General features: G+C 39.8%; 2 protein-coding genes across 3 annotated transcripts in view; one reads left to right on the plus strand and one right to left on the minus strand.

Annotated features, from left to right (window-relative positions):
- Positions 1-15,459, minus strand: part of PI4KA (phosphatidylinositol 4-kinase alpha) — a 95,787-nt gene that overhangs the window by 39,492 nt on the left and 40,836 nt on the right. Inside the window, exon 19 of the mRNA XM_044989390.1 lies at positions 14,782-14,832. Within this exon, the coding sequence (XP_044845325.1) occupies positions 14,782-14,832 (51 nt within the window). The remainder of the gene's footprint in view (positions 1-14,781; positions 14,833-15,459) is intronic.
- Positions 472-12,059, plus strand: SERPIND1 (serpin family D member 1). Of its 2 annotated transcripts, XM_044989392.1 has the most exons (5): positions 472-598; positions 2,811-3,700; positions 7,064-7,337; positions 9,213-9,357; positions 10,227-12,059. In XM_044989392.1, the coding sequence occupies exons 2-5, from the start codon at positions 2,827-2,829 to the stop codon at positions 10,416-10,418; spliced, it is 1,485 nt and encodes a 494-aa protein (XP_044845327.1). In that variant the 5' UTR covers positions 472-598; positions 2,811-2,826; the 3' UTR covers positions 10,419-12,059. The 2 variants fall into 2 exon arrangements, with proteins under 2 accessions (XP_044845327.1, XP_044845326.1); XM_044989391.1 differs by lacking the exon at positions 472-598 and having other exon boundaries at positions 2,785-3,700.

Genomic DNA, 15,459 nt, shown 5'->3' on the forward strand with positions numbered 1-15,459 from the left:
TCAAGGATCAAGCACTACACACATCCACACACATTCCCACAGTCCCCCCAAAAATAGTCCCTGCCTCAGGGAATTTACAATCTAAGAAGAGACAAGACCAACAGGTGGATACAACAAACAGACGGAGAGAAGAAAGTCACTGTGAAACAATTATGACCAGTGTAATGAACAGCAGTCATTTTTGAGTGACTGACTTTTAAAATAACATGATTAAAGTTTTACTTTGTTTTGTGTGTGTCATATGTATATATACAGTGCACAGCTACAGAAAGAGCTAGCTAGTTACATCATCCAAAAGTATACACATTCTTGCACACAATTTTTGAGGGAAATCTTTCACATCCTGCAAGCCCACGGACACAGAGCAAAAGCAAGGAAGCACTCCACAAAACCATAAAAACCTCAACAAATCACTTGGCTGAGACTACTAAGCAAGTAGAGGGGTTTTGGCTGACAAGGCAAATTGAGCAGTGTTTGATTTACAGCCTGTTTACTTTGGGAGATATACAATTTACTAGCATCAAAGTTCAGATTTAAACCCAGCAATTCGCTTTATTCTAGCTATTCAACGTATTCCTCTCTACACAGTGGCCTGGAGGTAAGGAACATTACTATCGTTTGAGCTGGATTTGAAATCTTAAAAATATATTTCAGTAGCGGGGGAGAATGCTTTGCCCATTATAAAATGAGGGTAAACAATACATTAGTCTATGGAAAAGATGAGAATATAAAACTAGGAACCACAGACAGCATTGTCTTTCATTAGTGATTATTGCACAGAAGTGGTTTGCCAGAGAAGTACCTTAACCTCTAACAGTATGGAACAAAAATGTAGCAGCCAGTCACTTTAAAAATAATGATAATAAAAAAGGTGAGCGGTTAAGACTACAATATTTCACTCACTATTTAGCACAGGTTTTGGTACTGTTCTGTTACAAGTCCTTAAGGATTAAATAATGTTCGGTTTCAATCTAGAATATTCATCTCAAATGGTTTTAAGGTTCCCAATGTGAAGATAATTAATTTTCATTCTTTATGTACATCAACAGATGGGAAAAGGAAAGACTGATATATTACCTGGATGCTACAAAAATGTTTAAATATTTCTCTTTCCACCTCCCTCTTAGTTCTCGGTTTCATTGTTTAAGAACAGCTTTACATTCTCTTAGAAAACTTCTTCCAAGGTTTCCCCCCCCACACTCCTTGTTTTGTTTTTTAAACATTTTGTCTGTTTTAGATAAGGGTCTTTGAAAGTCAAACTCAGGATTTCTAAACCAGTTTCCCGTGGTTACACAAATTACCTCAGATTTTGTTAAAATTAATTCTCTCTCTTGTTCCAGTTAGGATTTATTTTAGTTAAAGGTAAATGTTTAGAACCTGCAATGTAGGACAGTACCATTGAATGCCACTATTTCAAACTGCTTTCACCCCTTACTGTCATAGAATAGAATATTATCAAATCCTTGCATTCCATCCTTAGTTGGAATCACAGCAGCGAATTACAGCTTTTGCATGTATTTTAGGCCACTAACCAAGACAATCAATATGATCATGTGCTTAAATATCTAGGGACTGTTTCTGGGAGCTGTGGGTACCCAGCATCTTCGCAAGCCAGGTCTCTAGTCTCTTCACACAATATGTAAGCCCAGCTCTTGATTTTAAAGCCATAAGGCCAAATTCTACCCTCTGAGACATTCATGCTACTCAGTGGGATCAACAGGAGTTGCATGTATATAACCGAGGAACAATCTTCCATAAGAAAAACAGGTTCTACCAAAGCACCTTCCCTGAGGAAGTAACTGAGGCTACTTTCATTTAAATTTGATCCTAAACCCTTCTTTCTAAGAAAAACATTGGCAATTTTAGTAATTACCAAAGCTATTGCTGCTCTAGTTTTAATTATATAGAGATCTCACCTTTGGAAAAGGAGTATCATATATTGTATAATCCTACACAAAAATCAAATAAATAATAGATACAATGCCCAGAAAACTAAAAATTAAAACCAAACAATTCCCTCAAAAATCTAGGCAAAAAAAAAAAAAAAAAAGGTAAATGATGAAGTGGACTGGAACCGAAAAGCCTTCATAATTAAGGAACCAAGCACCTCAATATGGCCCTGACTTGGCAAAGTCACACGCATGTCCCAATTATACGAATCTCAGTAAATAAAGTGCATGTGTCTTGTGGGATTGTGCTATATCCATAGATCTCCTTTATTCCAGCCTCATTCAATTTCATCCTTTCAAAGAAACTGCCCATAACAATTGCATTTGGTCTATGTTTAAAGTATGTTTTACAAATATAAAGCATTTGTCTGTCATCTTTTCTTTGCATCTCTCTGATGTGCTCTAAACTAATGATTTCCTACTAAATTCAAGCATTTGGAATCTTTTGTCCATCAGACTTCAGCCTTTTTAATTGTTTTTTTAAATACACATACTCTTACAGCTTAAAGCTTTATAATATACAAGAGACCTGGGCATTTTAATAGATGGCTAATTGTGTGTAAAACAAGCTGGAAAGCAATGACACTTTCTCCAGTAACAGAAATCAACTGCTGTTTAATTAACCTGAAGGTCTCAGACCAGGACAGGTCCAGGCTTGAGATATTATATGAGCATGAATTAATTATACTAGGCACCACTAAAATGGAAAGGCTATCACACACCAAAAAAATCATTGTAGGAGCGAGCCATCTATCCAATGTAGGACTCAACATTAAATTAAACAACCTACTGAAGAAAAAGGCAACCTCTTAAAACTCAGGTACTATACGGTTTCTCAATATGATATATTGTGTCTTCCAGCTTCTGACCTGTCACAATGAAGCTCCTATTTCATTTGTTTGTTCTCTCTTTCGTCATAACATCTGCATTTTGTGGGATCAAAGACTTCGAAAAGCACTTTGAAAGTGTTAATCAAGCTATAAATCCCCGTGCACCCCAAGAAAATGAAACCCACGATATGCCTAATTTTCCACCAGAGTTCCATAAGGAAAATACTATAACCAATGACTTGATTGCTGAGGAAGAAGAGGAGGAAGACTATCTAGATTGGGAAAAGATACTTGATGAGGATTATTATGGTGACATAATTGATGCTTCTCCATATCCCTATATGGTTGCTGAAATTCCGCAAGGAAATATTCTTGAGCTATTCCATGGTAAAACCAGAATCCAGCGTCTCAACATCCTCAATGCAAACTTTGGCTTCAACCTTTATCGGAGTCTGAAGGACAGAGCCAATTCTTCAGATAACATTCTGATGGCTCCTGTTGGTATTTCCACTGCAATGGCTATGATTTCATTAGGGCTGAAGGGACAAACACACCAGGAAGTATTCTCTGTTCTAGGCTTCAGAGATTTCATTAACGCCAGCTCCAAGTATGAGATGATGACAGTTCACAACCTCTTCCGTAAACTAACTCACCGGCTCTTCAGACGCAATTTCGGTTACACACTGCGATCAGTGAATGATCTTTATATTCGGAAGCAATTTTCTATTGTGGATGATTTCAAAAACAACATGAAAAATTATTACTTTGCTGAGGCTCAATCATCTGACTTCTCAGACCCTGCCTTCATCACTAAAACCAATGAGCGCATCCTGAAACTGACCAAAGGATTAATAAAAGAAGCTCTGGTGAACATCAACCCCACAACACTGATGATGATTCTCAACTGTATTTACTTTAAAGGTAAAAAAATCATAATTTTAATTTTCAGCAATGGGTTAATTTATGTTTTACAGCACGTATCAATCTGAGGAACCAAGAATGAACCAAAACCCTAGACCAGTGCTTCTCAAAGTTGATCCGCCGCTTGTTCAGGGAAAGCCCCTGGCGGTCCGGGCCAGTTTGTTTATCTGCCGCGTCTGCAGGTTCAGCTGATAACAGCTCCCATTGGCCGCGGTTCGCCGTCCCAGGCCAATGGGGGCTATGGGAAGCGGCACAAGCCGAGGGACGTGCTGGCCGCTCCTTCCTGCAGCCCCCATTGGCCTGGAGCGGCGAACTGCGGCCAGTGAGAGCTGCGATCAGCTGAACCTGAGGATGCGGCAGGTAAACAAACCGGCCCGGACCGCCAGGGGTTTTCCCTGAACAAGCAGCGGACCGGCTTTGAGAAGCACTGCCCTAGACTACAACTTAGGCCACAATAATTGTTTTTATTTCATAGTCCCACTGGGTACTAAGAATTTGTATCTATTATTATTATTATTACTACTACAATGGATCATGACCTCACTGCGTTAGGCACTCTGCAAACACAGAACAAAAAGACGGTCCCTGCCCCAAGGAGCTTACAATCCAAATACAATACAAAAAGGCAATCGATGGATACAAACCATAACCTCAGGAAAAACAGTCACAGCTGAGGGACTCTCTGCAAAATTATTCTTGCAGGAAGGATCACTGCAGTGTGTGTTATAAGTAAATGGTCAAATTCAGTCCTACTGTAAGCAGGTGCAACTCCACTGACTTCAGGGGAGATACAGCTGGGTTGAATTCAGTCCAATGCATTTATAAAGGAGGTTTACAGTATTCACAATCCAGAGAATCAGCCAGGGTCAAAGACTCTGAGCTTAACGTACACACAGTGTGATCTGTACCCAGAGTCTACTCAAGGGCCTGACAAAAGTTATTAGCGTAACAGAAGCGGTCTTATAATAAAAGGTAGAGCAGAACAGCATTCATAACAGCATTTGTTTGATTGGGATACTTTGGGTGAACAAGTGGGTGGTGGTTTTGTAAGATGGTCTCTTGTAAGATTTTTAATTATGGGTAGAGCTGGTAGTGCTGCCTGGAGTCAAACTGCCCGAAACATTACATTATAAGACATTGTTTTCGGTTTCTGATAACTTTCAGCCCAAACAGTTAAAGTTTGGCAAATATGCTGTTTTGGCCATGTTAAAAATACTGGGACCGGTGCAGGAGAGGGGCAGAGAGGGAAGAGAATGGTATGGAGAACCTGGGGAGAGGGTCTGGGAATGGATGGGTAAGACTAAGATTAGATGGGGTGGAGGGAAGGGAGGAAGAGACTGGGACAAATGGCCAGTGGGGAAAGAGACAGGAATGGGGCAAGGAGTCAGTGGAGACAGACAGGACTCATCCCACCCACCCTACCCTCTTTACATGAGTGCCTATATAGTGGGAAACTGACTACGTTGCTACACAGCTGGTTTTTAAACCCCTTTAAAAGGTGTAGCAGAAGTCTGGGGCTATTTTTGAGACTTCTTTCTTAAGCCCTATCCTGAAGTTTGTGCATTCACACTCCAGCCATTTAGTAAACCCACCATCCTGTATTAGGTCAGCAAGTTATCATGCCTTTGCTAGAATGAGTCTTAGGGTTAGCACACTACTTCCCTTTGACATCCCCCCGTCCTTTAAAAAAATAATCTGAAAAAAAATCTTCATCCTCTCAAAAAGTGATTTTTTATTTTAAATCTAACAACTACTGGCTCAATACTTCCTGTTTCTTCCCCTCTGAGACCCATCCATCTCAAGGGCATTTTTTTAAATTGAACTGTAATGCAGCTTCTTTCATACAATTTTTGTTGTCTTAAAATATTCCACAATGTTAGACATTCTATAACTATGGTACAAACCCATAGCTGGGGAGGAGCTACAGAAAAAGGTTTTAGTATAAATATTAGAACACAAAACTTAACTAATGATGCCTGTTGCAAAACGCATTACTACTCTGCAGATAAAAATTAAGCATGCAGTCCCAGGTTCTCTCTGGCACATTACACACTTTGGGATGAAAGGTGAGGCATCTGATCCTCTACACGTTACTAGCCAATCAAAAACAATCACAAAGGCAGACTTATCCAAGCCTTTTTAGGTGAAGATCAAAGGTGAAAGTCAGACTTTCTTAATCAAATGGGATGCCTGTTATAGAAAATGTGTTTAGTGAGTGGAATTACAGGAGTGAAATTAAGATACCAAATGCCTAACACTGCCCACAATTACAGGGTTATTAAAAAGGTTATACAGCATTAGCTCCTCCATGCACTTACTGTTGTGCTCTACGCTTATTTGCTCACTTAAATCTAATACCCCTGATTTTAAAAGGAGATGCCAACAGCCCAAATAAAATAAATGTAATATATAAAATTCTAACTGTGCCCATCCATCTACAAAGAAACAAGGCTAACTCCTTCCAGAGTCACCATTATGAACACATTACATTAAAAAAGCAGATCATCAACTACATTATTTTAATGTAGCATCTTCACTGGACTATTAATGCATACTTGACACCCTCAGAGTGTCTTCACGCAGCTCTGATCCAAATCCCATGAACCTCAATAGGAAGACTTCCTCTGACTTTAATGGGAGTTGGATCAGGTCCTTTGGGTCTGATCCTGCCAGTGCTGAACTTCCTCAGCTTCACTGGAGTCAAGAGTGAGGAGCACCTCACAGAACTGGGTAGTCTACCCCCAGTGATGGTCCGGGCAGTGGCAGATTTGTTTAAACGTTTTCAGTTGAATGAAGTCAAAGCTTTGATATACAAAACATAAATGTTTTGTTTCACACGGAAATTAAAATTTAGCTGTATTTAGTTACGTTGATGAGACAGCATAATATAAGATGAATTCTAATTTTGAGCAGAATTACACTGATCTTCAAACATCAACATCAGATCTTTTAAATCTTGTACTCTGCACAACTCCTCAGAGAATTATGTTTTCTCACAGGTATCTTTGAAATGATTTCCACTTTATATTTTAGAGTGATTTTTGAGACCAGCATGTGCATTAGAACTCCTTTAAATGTGTAAGGCAAAGTCAGACAAACATCTAATAGATCATCTACACACACTTGCAAATCATGTGCTTACATCTTTACTTGTTCATGTTTTGAAAACTAGCCCTTTACGTCTAAGTTGCCACAATGAATTCCCTCTTATTCCAGCCACAATTTAAAACGATCAGCCAGGCTACATTTTGCAATGATATTTGCAAATAAGTCTTCATCACTAAAATTATATTTTAACATCTTTCATTTACAAACTATAATTATCTATAGAAATAAGGATGAGGTTTTCTGCTATATTAACAGGAACTTGGGAAAACAAGTTTCCAGTGGAAATGACAAACAAACGGACCTTCCGACTGAATGAGAAAGAAACAATAAAGGTTCCTATGATGCAGACCAAAGGAAACTTCCTGGCTGCTGCAGACCATGAGCTAGACTGTGGTGTGCTCCACCTGCCATATGTGGGGAACATCAGCATGCTGATTGTGCTTCCAAACAAACTATCTGGCATGAAAGCACTGGAGAAGCAACTGACCCCTCAGATGGTGGAGAAATGGCAAAAGAGCATGACAAACAGGTAAAATAAATCTTGTCAAACAAGCTTGATATAGTTTCTTAAATTAACAAAAGTAACAGTGTTGACATAATAGACTTCTAGAAGATATTTAACTTAGTACTGCACTACATTCGGATTTAAAAAACTTAGCACTATACAAAATCAATGCAGTCTATATTAAATAGATTAAAACTTGATTAAATGTTAGATCTCAAAGAGTAATTGTAAGGGGGAAAATCATCCAGTGGGAGAATTCCCAGTGGGATCCCACAAGGATCTGTTCTTGACCCAATGCTGTTCAATCTCTTTATCAATGATACGGAAGAAAACAAAATAGTAGGTGGTAGAGTTTACAAATTGCATAAGAATTGGTGGGTGATAAATAATACCGACAAGTGTATTCTACAGAATTATCTGGATCACATGCTAAGCTGGGTTCACTTGAACAATATACATTTTAATATAGTTAAATGCAAGGTTATACATCTAGCAACCAACAATGTAGGTGATAGTTACAGGAAGAGGGGACTATTTTAGAAAGCAGTGACCTAGAAAAGGACTTGGGAGTCATAACAGATAACCCACTGAACATAAACTCGTAGTGCTTTGTGGTGGGTAAGAAAGCAAGTGTGATACTTGGATGTGTAAGCAGGGGAATGTAGAGTAGAGTAGAGCTTGTACAGTATGTTACCACCATATAAAGCATTAGTGAGACCATTACCGGAACATTGTGTCCATTTTTGGTGTTGACACTTCATAAAGATGTTGACAAAATGGAAAGCGTTCGGAAGGGACACAAGAATGACCTGCCCTACAAGAAACTCAATCTATTTAGCTTAAAGAGAAGGTTAAGAAGTGATCTGATTGCAATCTATAGCTACCTAGATGGAGAGATTTCTGATCGCAGAGGGCTCTTCAATCTAGTGGACAAAGGCATATATGAGATCCAATGGTAGAAAGCTGAAACTGGACAAGTTCAGAGTAGAAAAAAGAGGCACATTTTTTCCACAGTGATGGTAATTAATCATTGGAACAACCTACCTAGAGATGTGGTGGATTCTACATCACTTGAAGTCTTTAAAGCAAGACTGGATGTCTTTCTAAAAGATATTGTCTGGCTCAGGGGTTCTCAAACTTCACCATGATCCTCTTCTGACAACAAAAATGACTACAGGACCCCAAGAGGAGCGACTGAAGCCTGAGCCTGCCAGAGCCTCGCCACTCCAGGGAGGGAGGGAAAGCCCAAGGCCCACTGCCCTCTGGCTTTGGCTTCATTCTCAGGTGCAGGGGCTTGGGCTTTGGCCCTGGGCCCCAGCAAGTCTAAGCCAGTCCCCCAACTTTGGGGTCCCAACCCACAGTTTGAGAACCGCTAGTCTAGCTCATCCAGAAGTAATGGGCTTGATGCAGGAATAACTTGGCAAAACTATGTTCTGTGTTATGTGGGAGGTCAGACTAGATGATCATAATGGTTCCTTCTGGCCTTATAATCTATGAACAATGAACTCTCTCTTTTTTAAAAAACAATGAACTCTGCTGTATGTATTTGGTAAACCTCTAACCTATTGTGCCAGGCAGTTCCATAACAGATAGTTGCATATGCTTATAATACCAATGTCATTTGAACACGACTATGTACTGTAGAAATACAACTGATGTTAAGCCTTTTAAGTATTATAAGCATGTAATACATTAATAGTTTTTTTACCTTAGATTTAGAAAAAACTGCTTAGACAGACCATGCCCTACCTTTTAGAAAGTTAAGCTTGGGAGAACAGAGAGCAGGACTCCTGTATATGTCAGTGTCATGCCTGCTTGATAAGAAGGGAATTGACATGCATAGTTAAGGGATGTGATGTATATTTCTCTAAGACCTTTAATGTTTCTGCTTCTTACTAGAACAAGAGAGGTAGTTCTGCCTAAATTTAAGCTGGAGAAGAACTATGACCTGACTGATTATCTGAAATCCATGGGATTGGAAACACTGTTTGACAACAATGGCGACTATTCTGGAATATCAGATGAGAAAGTCATCATTGATATGGTAATTTTTCCCCTTCTACACTCATTCTTCCTACTTATTAACTCCTGTCATCTGAAGTGTGTCAACAAAGCACAATAATTCACAGCTTAGTTATGCAAGTATCACAATATTCCTGCCTCTCCTGGAACATAGGGGGTCTGTTTTTCCATACATAGTGGAAGACCAATCTTTCCAGACTATTGTACCCCTTTCAGGAGTCTGATTTGTCTTGTGTACCCCCAAGCTTCAGCTCACTTAAAAACCACTTGCTTACAAATCAGACATAAAAATACACGTATCACAGCACACTCTTACTGAAAAAATGCTTACTTTCTCATTTTTACCATATAATTATAAAATAAATCAATTGGAATATAAATATTGTACTTACATTTCAGCGTATAGTATATAGAGCAGTATAAACAAGTCAGTCTGTGACATTTTAGTTTGTACTGACTTTGATAGTGCTTTTTATGTAGCCTATAGTAAAACTAGATAAAATATCTAGATGAGTTGAGGTAGCACCTGGAAGACTTGTGTGTACCCCCAGGGGTAAACATGCCCTTGGTTGAGAACCAGTGGTGGCAGACTATATACATTATGAAGGTTATGCCTTTAAATCTCTGGGAGGGGTTAAATCATGACCAGTCAGGAAAGGGTATTTGCCAAAGCCAGAGGACTGATGCCATATAGGAACTACCAGTGAAAACACAAGAAAGCCATGTGCAGGATAGAAAAGATGTGGTGTTGTAATTAAAGTTCACCATTCTTTCAGCAAATTAATTCTAGTGCAATTCACCTAAGACAAAATACTAAGACTTCAAAGTCTAACCAAAGGGATTCTGCATTTTTTGTCCCCCCCCCCCTTTTTTTTTTTTTTTTTTTTACAGTTCAATCACCAAGGCACGATTACTGTGAACGAGGAAGGCACAGAGGCTGCAGCTGTGACCACGGTAGGGTTCATGCCCCTTTCCACTCAGATTCGCTTCATCGTTGACCGTCCCTTTCTGTTTCTCATCTACGAGCATCGCACCAACTGCCTGCTGTTCATGGGCAGAGTCGCCAACCCCAGCAAGTTTTAAAAACAGAGGAGTGCTCTCATATCCAGGTTGTATCATTACATTTTAGTATAGCTATTTTTGAAAGGAAGTTTTTACAAGACCATTCGTGTATATATATCAATATATATATGAATGGACTCACAGCAGTAGATGATATGACTGCAATTTATAAAGATCAATGCCAGGCACTGATATACCTGTATTAAAAATCTCATTTAATAACTTACATAGTGTTATATTCAATGTATTGAACTTAACCAGCAAATAAAACATTAGACCAAGATTTTTAAAAGTGGATGTCTACAGTTAATTTCTTAAATCTGTATTTAGACACTTACAAACAGGCAGGCCTAAGGAAGTGCTGAACACCTTGCAGTTCTGGTACCTAAATATAGAATTAGGGATCTAACTAGGTATCCATTTTGAAAATCTTGCCCTCAGAACCTGATTCTGCCCTCTGATATCTCATAGACCAAATTCAGCCTAGAGGAAACTGGCACAATTCCCAGGGAAGTCCCAGCCAAACTCAGCAGCAATCTAAATGGAGGTATAAACAGTGAAGTAGAGAAACTTGTACTGATTTCACATTCAACAGGTTTATAAAACATGAAACTTACAAACCAATGAGGCAGAAAAGAGGGATTGTAGGAAAAGTAAGGTACCATTAGGTCTGGTTTTGATTTCATACCAGTTCTACATTGGCATGGCGCCAATGATTTCAATAGTTACTCCTGATTTCCAGTGTGAAATCAGAGTCAGGCCAAATGGGTAATTTATACCACTGTAAACTGTCACCAATTTAGCCAATTGTGTGTAGACACACATCTGTGAGGGGGATAAGGTCCATAACACAGCTTATATACAAAAAGGCATTTTATATAAATGAAGTAGACAGGGAAAAACTCCCTCCCCGCCCCCATATCCTCAATACCCGAAGTCCTACATTTTCTATCACATTTTATTTTCTCCATTTCTTTACAGAAAACATTTATATAAACAAAGCATTTAGGCAGAAAATAGGGGCCCTAAAGCTCACCTCAGGCTAAATCTAATGCAATTTAGTGCAAAAAACTTGATAAAAAAATAATAAACTACTGGTAACTTTTTCAGACTTTACAGTAGGAACATAAACACTGTCTAATTATTCTCATCATCCACGTAGACGCAACGTACTTCCATTCTAAAATGCTACAATTTGACAGGAGGAACAAATTTACACTTGTTCTACGAACTGTCAAGATAAGTACACTGACAACACATGTATTCACATTTCAAACCTTCCCTTTTCTCTGTGCCTTCTAAAGAATTCATATTGTAGTCTCACAAGTTTACTGCATTATTTGGAATATCTAATATTATACAAAATCTAAGTGTTTTCAATATTAAACTTTCCTTTGCATATTTTCTTTGGTAGCATAAGAGAAAACAAACAATAGTACTTTTGTGGATTTACAAGTCTTTAATGAAGTCTTTAAAATGCAATTTGTAGTTGATCCTGTTTTGCTTTTATACAGTATGTCATTTTCAATTTTGTGCCCAACCATAAATGAAGCTGTTTAAACATTCAAGTAAATGAAAAATACCTATTGTATAGGAAATAGCATGGCGAAGAGCTGATATCAAATAATTATTCTACTCAATAAATAGTTTTTCCTTTTTCAATATTCCTACTTCATATACAGCCCTTGTTCAAGAGTTTTTTTGCGCACTCATACTTTTTGAGTGTTAAAAAGCTTTGCCACAGAAAACATTATCTTATTCTTCACAAATGTGGAACACATATTAAAGAAAATCAAATCAAGAAGCTAAAAGAAACCTTTGGCAATCAAGAATGAGTTTATCAAAGACTATGTTAGTTGGAAAAGTTCTAAAAGTTATTTTTGAGGCCAAGACCAATTCCTGTAACCAGGGAAAGAGGACAAACAGAAAAGCAAATGTAGCTGCAGCTCAGAACTCATGATCTTCATGCATTGTGCAAGAAAATCAAATATTTGCTTCTGCACCCAAAATGTAACCATTAACTCTTGCTACAGCTTCTGACACTATTTATTTTACTCCATGTAAAGGTCACATTGGTTAAGAAAAATGCAGTATATATCAAGCATTCAAATCAAATGCATTTTATCAATCAACCTGTAAACAGAAATTTCAGTATGTCACAAATGAAAGAGACCATTTTTGTACATTTTTAAAGGCCTGATCTTACTCCCTTTGAAGTCAATGTCAAAATTCCCATTGATTTCAATAGGGGATGAAGCAGGACCTGAAAGGGCAAAGCAACACAGCAGTCACCACTGGATTACAGGCCTCAAATAGGACTACAATTAGTCCATTTAAAAGTTGCTCCATTTTTGAGCAAGCTACCTTTTGTAACAATAGCTTCCAAATTAGTAGGGGCCCAAAATATTTATATAAATGTTCCAGTAACCTCTGGATCTAGCCTTTATAATTATGAATGAATTCAGTGGGAGCTGATGTTGGGTGCTCAGCACTTTTCAAAGTCAGGCAGGTGCTGAAAGACAGATTTAGGAGCCTAATTTTAGGCTCTTATTTTTGGAAATCTGAGCTAAGAAGTTTGTAAAGCCAGGCAGGGATGTCAGGCATCCAGTCTTCAACCAAAACGCCTGATCGAAAAGGGACTGTGGAGGCTCCGGTTGGCAGTGCATGGGGGCCTGGGACTAAGGCAGGCTCCCTGCCTTCTCTGGCTCTGCGCTGCTCCTGGAAGTGTCTGCCAGGTCCCTGCAGCCCCTTGGCACATTGGCGGCCAGGGAGGCTCCACTTGCTGTCCCCACCTCGAGTGTCTGCTCCACAGCTCCCATTGGCCAGGAACCGCAACCAATAGGAGCTGTGGGGGCAGTTCCTGCGGGCGCAAGGGCAGTGCGTGGAGCCTCTCTGACTGCCCACATGCCAGGGCCAAAAGGACCTCATGGCTGCTTCCTATGAGCCGTGGTAAATCCTGAGATCCCACACCCTGAACCCCCTCCCTCACCCGAACCCCCAGTCCCAGCCCGGAGTCCCCTCCTGCACCCCAAACCCCTCATCCCTGGCCCTACCCCAGAACCCACACCCTCTGCCGCAGCCAGGAGCCCTCTCCCGCACCCTGAACCCCTCATTTCTGGCTCCACCCGGAGCCTGTACCCCCAGCCCAGAGACTTCACCGCCCTGCACCCCAACCCCCTGCCCCAGCCCAGTGAAAATGAGTGAGGGTGGGAGAGAGTGAGTGGGGGGGCAGGACCTCAGGGGCAGGGCAGGGGTGTTCGGTTTTGTGCGATTAGAAAGTTGGTAACCCTAATGCCAGGACAATAGCACATGTCCTAATATGTTAGAGCTGCAACAATTAGTTGTAGCAGCACCATTCTCCAAATATTTGACACGGTTCCCCTTTTTTCTCACTAACTATATAAATTTTCCACAGAGAATTCAACAACAGGAGAGGGGAAGGCAATCACAGCCATTTCTGGTACTCCCTTGAATCTGTCCATTAGTGTATTAAGGCTGATTTTGAGTTAGGCACCCAACTCCTCCCACTGTTGTTCAATCCCAGCCTAGACTCTTAAATTTCATAGACTCATAAAATATCAGGGTTGGAAGGGACCTCAGGAGGTCATCTAGTCCAACCCCCTGCTCAAAGCAGGACCAATCCCCAACTAAATCAAATTTGCTGCTGTTCACCTAGAAATGCCATGAATCAATTCTGTCTTTGGCTGGATTACTTGTTGGACTTGGTTTAGAAGCTGTTCTGGCTCGGAAAATCCTCTCAGTCTAAGGAGGCAAACTGTATATACGCACCCCTATTTTGCACTAGTTTAGTCTTTTGTTTAGAATTGTCTTCAAACCTCAGCACACTTGAACATTTCATAAAATGCATATATCACAAAAGCTAATTAATATCCACAGAAGATATGGAGTCTTTCCTCTCTCTCCTTTATTATAATTAATCTGCTTTACAGACTCTCTGTTATGCTGCCTTCTGGAATTTATTTTTAACTCATTTTTCTAATAACCTTTGTTTTTCAGTCCTCTCCCCAGGCAATGTTTTTTTTCCAGTTACATACCTCTTACTACATTGGTTGCCAAGTATTAGTCAGTATAATATCCCCTGTGGTATTATTTGGATCACAAATCTCTTGCACTCATGACTAACAATAGAGCCTCTCTCTGAATAAGAAAAGATTAGCTGCTTTAAGAGAGGTGTCATTATCAAACAAATGCCCATTTGTTTTTAACTTCTAGCAAGTAAGAAGTTATAACATGTATTTGTCTTTCATGGCTACTTATCAGTCCCATCTGCAGCCCCTCCCCTCCCCGCCCCCGCACAGATACTTGAGCTTTTGAGGAAATTATCATCATTCAGCTTGCAAATGCCCCGTCTATGAACACTCACCACAGCAATAACAGGAATAAGTACTCCCAGGTTCCCTGCACTACTGGAGGCCTGAAAAAGAAGAGAGGTTTTAAAAGATGTGAAAATGTCAAAGAAACACAAAGCAATCTGAAGTAATATTTACTACAAAGCTCACTTCCACTGGCTTACGTTGTTTAGCTATTTGTATCCGTATTGATGCATATGTACATCGCAGACCACAGCCCTGAGCCTACAAAACCACTGTGTCAGCCAGCTCAAGCACCACTGAAACCAGTGAGTTGTGCATAGGCACAGGGCTCGTGTCTACATGACTCCCTTATGGGGTTCCAAACAGGGACAAAGTCTGCCCACATGGATCCAGCAGCAGGATCAGGCTCTAGAACTTAATGATATGCACCACTTTTTCCCCTCCGGGTGTTAGCGTTGTTAAGAAACACACTATTTTTAATCAAATGGATGAGCTGAGGGGCCTTCTTCCATAAACACAGCACTGTTATAATTGCCAATCAAACATCAAGCTTTCAGTTTGGGAAAACATACATACATTAATCATCATCTCTATTCCAAGACATCCAGAAACTGAAAAGTCTCCTATTACTCTACACGCCCGAAGCTAGCTGGATAAGGAATTTAGGGGATTCACTCCAACAGAAAACACTGCCCATCCAACTTAATCATAACAAGTTAATTTCCTTT

Source organism: Mauremys mutica, chromosome 16 (assembly GCF_020497125.1).
Source record: "Mauremys mutica isolate MM-2020 ecotype Southern chromosome 16, ASM2049712v1, whole genome shotgun sequence".
NCBI classification, from domain to species: Eukaryota; Metazoa; Chordata; order Testudines; family Geoemydidae; genus Mauremys; species Mauremys mutica.

What these genes read in the sequence shown, in the direction of transcription:
- SERPIND1 (XM_044989392.1), top strand. Translation starts at nt 2,827, where the DNA reads ATGAAGCTCCTATTTCATTTGTTTGTTCTCTCTTTCGTCATAACATCT. An exon ending in CAACTGTATTTACTTTAAAG is followed by an intron (nt 3,701 to 7,063) that starts GTAAAAAAATCA and finishes CTATATTAACAG; the next exon opens with GAACTTGGGAAAACAAGTTT. An exon ending in CAAAAGAGCATGACAAACAG is followed by an intron (nt 7,338 to 9,212) that starts GTAAAATAAATC and finishes GCTTCTTACTAG; the next exon opens with AACAAGAGAGGTAGTTCTGC.